Source organism: Gadus chalcogrammus, chromosome 23, assembly GCF_026213295.1.
Source record: "Gadus chalcogrammus isolate NIFS_2021 chromosome 23, NIFS_Gcha_1.0, whole genome shotgun sequence".
In the NCBI taxonomy this organism is placed as follows: domain Eukaryota; kingdom Metazoa; phylum Chordata; class Actinopteri; order Gadiformes; family Gadidae; genus Gadus; species Gadus chalcogrammus.
The window spans coordinates 1,977,767-1,985,860 of record NC_079434.1 but is presented as its reverse complement, the minus strand read 5'-3'; the positions used below and the strand labels follow the sequence as shown (position 1 = coordinate 1,985,860).

The window sequence follows — 8,094 nt, the reverse complement described above, 5'->3', positions numbered from 1 at the left end:
TTGACATCCCATGCTGTTCCCTCCATTGGGAAAGAATCAAGTTAACTCACCTTCTATATATTCTCCAAGGTGTACATCAACAGAAGCAGTTGTTTTTCAATTTTGCAAGGCATGAATAAACTTTTCCATACATTATACAGAATAATGTGTACTCACCCAGATTGCAGATGATTTAGATTGTTAAAATGTAGACTTACCTCGTCTGGATTCACTGACTTTGCTCCATTGAACCATCTAAATGCACGAACATGCCTTTTATCTATTTACTTGTAGGGACCTACAAAAAGACAGTTAGATGAATACTAGATTAAATCTGTGTATGGTTCGTTCTTTGAACGACATTATAATGTCAAAATAAATGTTTTTATTTTTTACATTTATCTGAATCCCAGACCATCAGCACCGGATCCCCCCAAGGCTGTGTTCTTTCCCCTCTGCTCTTCTCCCTGTACACAAACAGCTGCACCTCCAGTCACCAGTCTGTCAAGCTCCTGAAGTTCGCGGACGACACCACGCTCATTGGGCTCATCTCTGGCGGTGATGAGTCCGCCTACCGGTGGGAGATTGACCATCTGGTGACCTGGTGCAGCCAGAACAACCTGGAGCTTAACCCTTTAAAAACTGTGGAGATTATTGTGGATTAGAGGAAGAACCCAGCCCCATCCACCCCCATCATCCTGTGTGGCTCCCCAGTCGACTCTGTGGAGTCCTGCCGTTTCCTGGGCACCATCATCACCCAGGACCTAAAATGGGAGCTCAACATCAGGTCCCTCACCAAAAAAGGCCAGCAGAGGATGTTCTTCCTGCGCCAGCTGAAGAAATTCAACCTGCCAAAGACTGTGATGGTGCACTTCTACACTGCAATCATTGAGTCCATCCTCACCTCATCCATCACTGTCTGGTACACTGCTGCTACGGCTAAGGACAAGAGCAGACTGCAGCGTATCATACGCTCTGCGGAGAAGGTGATTGGCTGCAACCTTCCATCCCTCCAGGACCTGCACAGCTCCAGGGCTCTGAGGCGGGCAGGCAAGATTATGGCCGACCCCTCCCATCCTGGTCACAGTTTATTTGGAACTCTCCCCTCTGGCAGGAGGCTGCGGTCCATCAGGACCAAAACCTCCCGCCACTTGAACAGGTTCTTCCCCTCTTCAGTTGGGTTCCTTAACAAGTCCCAGGACCACCACCCCCACTGACTGACACTGACTCTGGCACTCATACCCATCACCAATTTGTAAATTCTTATATTCTTGTATCTTAAATTTTTAAATCTTTTACTTTAGTTTTTAATTTATTTATTCTATTTAATCCTTTTTTAATTGATCGCTTATGTTCCTGCTTGTTTATATGGTGTTATATATATATATATATATCTCTTCTTCATTTTTCATTGTTATTGTCTTAATGTATGCACCTTAATCACCAAGCCAAATTCCTGGTTGGTGTAAAACACTTCTTGGCAATTAAATCCTTTCTGATTCTGATTCTGATTTATTGTTTTCCGTGGGAGCCGGCGACTTAGTCTGCGAGTGGAAGATATGACCGTGGAGAAGATCGCCATGATATTCCAGGTGGCTGTTTACTAAGAAACCTAGCTGGTCATAAAACATTAAAATACATCTAAATGACAAGTAGCCTACATATTGTACAATAGGCTACATAGAAGAAGAAAGGAACTAGATTTCTTCTTCGAAGGTTTTGCTCCACACAGAACCTCCTCACCGTCATAACGGAGCACTTCGGTGCACCAGATTGCTTTAGAGCGGTACTGATCTCGTCGTGTGTCTTTCCATTGTCAAATAGTTCACGAATAAAATCCCCATATGGTTCAAGTGTGGCCATAACTAAGGCTAAATATAATTGGACAGTCTATTGCTGGTTTAGGTGGTAGGCTCTTTTTTCTTCGCTCGCTGCGTTCTGCCTTCTGGTGTAGCCTACAAATGTATCTATTTTTGTTTTTCTGTTTCGGGTTTAAAAAACCAACAAACAAAACACAAACACAAATGAAAACGGTGTATGGTTCGTTCTTTGAATATTCCGATTTAAAACAAAATCAGAAAAACCAAATAACAGTCGTTTTGGGTTTTTTCTGATTTGGTTTTGAAACGGAAAAAGGGCAAAAGGAATAAACAAATAAACTGCATTTTTCTGTTTTTTAAATCAAAACGGGAATACTGAATAATCCAGTTGCTTGTTTTGTTTGTATGATATTTAGATAAAACCACAATGCCGGGAAAAGGGCACGTGGTTTTAAAAAAATACATATTAAGACGTTTCAAACTTTCCATTGAGTTTCGCATATTACAATGGCCAGCTTTATTGTTTTCCGTGCATGGGAGCCGGCGACTTAGTCTGCGAGTGGAAGATATGACCGTGGAGAAGATCGCCATGATATTCCAGGTGGCTGTTTACTAAGAAACATAGCTGGTCATAAAACATTAAAATACATCTAAATGACAAGTAGCCTACATATTGTACAATAGGCTACATAGAAGAAGAAAGGAACTAGATTTCTTCTTCGAAGGTTGTGCTCCACACCTCCTCACCGTCATAACGGAGCACTTCGGTGCACCAGATTGCTTTTTTTGTTTTTCTGTTTCGGGTTTAAAAAACCAACAAACAAAACACAAACACAAATGAAATGCCGTTTATTTGTTTATTCCTTTTGCCCTTTTTCCGTTTCAAAACCAAATCAGAAAAACCAAAGAACGACTGTTATTTGGTTTTTGTGATTTGGTTTTAAATCTGAATATTCAAAGAACGAACCATACACGGATTAAATGAAATGCCGTTTATTTGTTTATTCCTTTTGCCCTTTTTCCGTTTCAAAACCAAATCAGAAAATCCAAAGAACGACTCTGTTATTTGGTTTTTCTGATTTTGTTTTAAATCGGAATATTCAAAGAAGGAACCATACACGGATTAATTTATTTATTTCATATGCGGATAAATACCGTTTAATGAATAATTAGTGTGTTTTATTTAATTTGTGAATAAAGAGAAATAAACTGCATGACCGTTACTCCTTTGTTTTTTGGTGGGTTTTAAGGCATTTTCAATGTGCTTAAGCGAAGTAACATAAGCCAATGCGATTTATGTACTGCTGCACTCTTAGCCAATCAGAGACGGGCTTGTTAAAACACAGGAATTCGAGCATGACATGGTGTCTACAGGTATAAACAAATTAAATTTAAGACTTTTTAAGACATTTTAATACCACTTCTTAATGAAATTTAAGACCAAACTTACGATGGAAAAACAAATCAAAAGGGGAAATATACAGTAATCTTTCCAAGTAAACACACTGATGTCTGATAATAACCGGTTGAGTTTAAGAACATCGGCTAAATGTGTGTAATGCGAAAAGAGAACACAAAAATGTCATTAGTCCTCAATTATATTTATTATTTTCAGAGCATTTAGGTCCCATAAACAAATGCTTATAAAATCAAGTAAATAAATAAAAAATACTGTTCCTTTCGAACAAAATAATAAATACAATAACTACATAAATAAATGGCAATTTCAAGTGCTTTTGAAGTGCAAAATATAACTTAACATAACTTGTGTGAGTGTGTGTATGTGTGTGTGACAGACATCCTTTGAATCAACCAAAATCAAAAGATAATAATAATAAACAAAACACTGACCTGGCACTTGAGAAAGCCTTCCCAAAAGAGTGTACTTAACCCATTTATAACAATGCACATGTGCACAAATGAACATAAACACTTGAAACAGTGAAAAAAGAAGGTAAGGAAGAGGTAATGCCTAATTTGACATTATGGCATATGCCTGAGTTCTGCCGATTTATCTTCCAGCTCTTTCTCAACCTCTTTGAGTTCTGTGAGTTTTTCTTTGTGTCTTCTTCTGAGGATGTTTGACTTGGTGATTAGCTGGGCCATGAGTGTGCCTGATTTACCCTCAGCTTGTTCTTCTAGCTTGTCTGCATCTTTTTCCAGGCTGTTTGCTACCTCAATCAGTATCTTCTTCTTCGTTTTGAGCTGCTCTAGGTGGTCTTCTGCACCTTTTCTCTTTTCTCTTTGAGCATTGCTCGCATGCTTTCTCTTTTCCTGGTCCAGGTGTAGCCGATACTGAGACCTAGCTGAAGCTGCAGCTGCCAAAAGCTCCTTAGTCAGAGGTACTTTGAGAACCCCCCCACAGACAGAGACATAGTCACAGATCATCCTCTGAGCAACCACTGTGTCCTCCTTCATGTTATCGGCCTCTACCTCCTTGTTTACAGAAAAGCCCCTCTCAACCGTTGCTTGGCCATGGGAGAGAAGCAGAAGTTTCCTGCAGAATGCCCAGAGTTCAGGGTAGGATTGATGGAGGAGTCCATGCAGGAAAACGTCCAGTCTTGTACGCATGGGTTGGAAAGAGGAGAATGACTCATGTTTTGCCTCCAGAGACAAGAAATTTCCAAATTGTTGGACAATCACATCACCTGTTGCAAAACAGATTAACAAAAAATAATATATAAATATTTTAAATCAATGCAATGAAAAAGTTTAGACAGACAAACCACAAAAAAATTTACATTCTGACTTCTAAATCGTAAGTACCAGCAGAGGCGCCTCCTGACAGCTGGTTATCATGCAGAAACCTCTGAACAACTCCTTTCATTCTTTCATAGCACAAGTCGGGGTCTGAGAACATGCTCGTTGGGTCCAAACATGCCATCTGCCTCACAATGGTGTACTTCAGTGGGCTCTTGTCTTGCATTTTCTTGACAATATTGGTCAAACAGTCCATGCAGTCCTTTCTAAAGGCCAACACACTGAGCTCCCCTAACGCTGCTCTTGGGGCTACTCTGGAGTTCCTAACAGGAAGAGGGGAGGAGGGCCTGTGAGACTGACTAAAAGTTTTATTCAAAAATAAAGTTTTGATTTCCTGTACCTTAACCATTGTTTGATATTTGACACCTTTGCCTTTACCTTTAGGACTACTTCTGCTCCTAATCCAATGTCCACAGCCTTTAGGCCAGCCCTTGCTTCCTTGGCAGTTGTGTCCAGTTTGACCATTTGCAGTGCTGTGATGTCATTAAGGATCTCTGCCTTGATGAACCTCTTCAGTAGGCTCTGAGAACAAATACAGTACAAATAACAATACAAATAAAAAAGTGTTGGAGGGTTGAGTTAAAATTTTCATTTCATACACTTTCTCCATGCATGTTATACATTACCTTCATGAGAACAGCCAGATCTTTACCGATGAATGGAATCACCGGCTCATCTGTCTGATACTTAGTCAGAAATGTGGTGAAGGTCCTAGAGACAGCCATAAAGAAGTGCAGCTTGGCCATTATGAGAGGGTCATTCCGTGCCTCTGCAAGGGTGTCATAGGAGGATGTTCTAGGGTTTGGAAGCTTTTTCTGTGTCACTGCATCCACATACTTCACCATCATTGGCCATATGGTGATAGCCCTGTCGACAACGGGTAGGTTTTCGATCCAGCGATGCCCACAGAATGGTAGGGGAAACACAGATGACTTGGTCAAAGAGCAGAAATCTTCTCTTCTAGCAGGGGTATTGTGCAAGAGTGTATGCAATGCCCTGAGCACTTTCTCCATCTGCCAGACACTGAAGCCACTTTTAAAGGCATTGTGGAGTGTGTGAAGCCCACAGCTCCCCACCACAATCAGCTGGGCACCTCCAAATGTATCTGCATGCTCCTGTTGGAGCATTGAGAAAAACTTCCAATTGACATTTGGTCCATCCATTGAGATAGAAACCAAATGTCTCAGGTCAAGCTGCTGCACACACTCCTGGAAATTGAAAAAAGACATTACAGACATTAGCCATACAACAGTTAACACATTCATTTCTGACACACCACTACTTCAGATTAATGTCAGACTGGATAAGATAAAAAAAAAAAAAAATAAAGAATACTATTTCACAAAATAAGCAGTCAGCCATCCCTATAGCCATATTGTATATATTATTTAAACTTATTGGCATGTTAACACCAGACTATCTTTCTAAAACTAAAGCTGGCTGTTTTTTATTTCTTTTAATTCATTTTATTTTAATTTGTCTAATTGATGTATATTATCATATCCATAGTTGTTAATAACTTGACAATCAGTAAAGCTTAGACTAACTATATAATAACATACAAAAGGTTAGTTAAGAAATAAATGTTGGGCATACTTACTTTGAAATGCTGAAGTAGGTCCTTGGCAGTTGCGTGGCCCATGAACTGTGATCCGTAGAACCTAGACTGGACATGGTCATTTAACCAAAAACGCACATGCAAGTCCATTTGTTTGGTTTTGGTTGTCTGGTTCAGTGTCTCATCGAACATGACAACAAACGCACCGCATTTTTGAACTTCATTGACGAGCTCTTTTTTTATATACGGCGCCAATCCAAATTTGGCAACGTATCTGGTCTTGTCTTTCCCGCATGTAAAAGACTGTACAAGGGCAGAATCTGGGAACATCGCTTTAAACAAGTCATCAATTCCGTCATTGGACCTGCAGGAATGGTGGCTTGTCACGGTCCTCATCACCCAAATCACCTCTGCTCGCAGTGTTGGCGTAGAGCCACAAATTGCGCGGTCAGATGGCATGCTTGTAACAGGCTGTGGATTTCCTGTTGCAACACTAGCGTTGTCAATTACATCATTGCTAGCGGTGGAGCAGAAGCTAGTAATTGTAGGCTGCAGGCGTGCTTTTGAGTAAGCTTTGTGTTTCTGGCTCTGGACATGGGATTCCACCGCTCCGATCCCCATTGTCCCAAGTTTGAAGGTTTTTTTACACACAGTGCACCGAGCTTCATAGGCGCTACCAGGCACCGACCTTAACCAGTCATACTCGTCCTTCTCGAGCCATTTATCATTAAATTTACACTTACCCATGTTTCAGAGTCGAGTGTCTATATCGTAGTGAGGGGTCTGAATCGCGCCAAAATCTATAAACGAACAGGCTGGAGCCCTGGCTAGATGATAAACCAATAAACAGGAGCCCTGGCAGTGGCGTAATCGGGGGGGTGGGGCTACAGCTGCGCAGTAGTCTACGCTCTGACCTAACCAAAGACAACGCAGCGCACAGGCTACCGGAAAAAAAATATTTGACCTGGCAGAACAGATTGCCCGCATTTTCGCACTGACATGGCACACAAATATTTAAGACCAATGCAATCTGAATTTAAGACAATTTAATACTTTTTAAGGCCTTATTTTGATGAAAATTGATTTACGACTTTTTAAGACTTTTTAATACCCCGCGGCCACCCTGCATGAGGTCGAGGAGGTGATGCGTTCAACGAGTGCGTGAGCTGTTGTAACACCTCGTTTATTTCACTAAGGTGCTTCTGTAAATGAACAAAATTTTCAGCTCTTAGTTATTTTCAACAGACCAATAGTAGATGGCATGCATTTTAAAATTTCAATGCATTTTGAGCCCTGAACAACAGTTAAAGCTATTGAATAATTGATTCGCATGCATAGTATACTACACTTTCCATTGAACAATTACCCCTGTAACCCACACATTGACTCTTTTTCTAGGATAGGAAGTACAACCAAATTACAAGATAAAGTATGACGATGGAATGAAAACATTACTAGCAGCTGCACCTATTTAACAGGGACATTCAAATGACGTTGGAAATTTGCAAACATTATTTGTATAGGCCCAGACTGACCACCGGGCCGTGACATTGCTAGTTTGAATGCCCGACCCAATCGCACTCCGCGTATGCAGTGAGCCATCAAAAGCCACAATTGACTCTGTGTGAGACAGGTCAACGTGTTGCACGAAGGATCATGGGGAAAGCTCTCTTGTGTGTTTTGCAATGAAGAGAAAACGGTCACAGTGTCTCCACATATTTTTTGTACCTTTTTAAATTGAGGTGACATGGACAGAGCGTAACCCTTGTTATGTCTGACGCCTCGTGGTTTTTTGTTTTAATGTACATTTTACATATTATACCTGTTAATTAAACATTAAAAAAATAACGCAAGTGTCTATTCATTAAGGGTCCTACGAAAAGCATAGGAACCCTATTGCATTTGTTAGTATTATTGTTTTTTTCCATCTGCCCTATCTCAAAAACTACCTTGAAAAGTTGTATAAATTGGCAGGCT

The 8,094-nt window shown here is 40.5% G+C and overlaps 1 protein-coding gene across 3 annotated transcripts; it reads right to left on the bottom strand.

The window, feature by feature from the left end:
* Window positions 1–3,183: 3,183 nt before the first annotated feature.
* Window positions 3,184–7,531, bottom strand: LOC130376758 (uncharacterized). 3 transcript variants are annotated; one of them, XM_056583616.1, is made up of 5 exons: window positions 6,160–7,531; window positions 5,397–5,767; window positions 5,186–5,270; window positions 4,938–5,081; window positions 3,184–4,447 (listed from the first exon to the last, which is right to left on the bottom strand). In XM_056583616.1, exons 1-5 carry the CDS (start codon window positions 6,862–6,864, stop codon window positions 4,439–4,441), a joined length of 1,314 nt encoding a protein of 437 aa, XP_056439591.1. In that variant the 5' UTR covers window positions 6,865–7,531; the 3' UTR covers window positions 3,184–4,438. The 3 variants fall into 3 exon arrangements, with proteins under 3 accessions (XP_056439591.1, XP_056439589.1, XP_056439590.1); XM_056583614.1 differs by having other exon boundaries at window positions 3,185–4,447; window positions 5,186–5,767; window positions 6,160–7,528; XM_056583615.1 differs by having other exon boundaries at window positions 3,186–4,447; window positions 5,186–5,674; window positions 6,160–7,526.
* Between the last annotated feature and the right edge of the window lie 563 nt (window positions 7,532–8,094).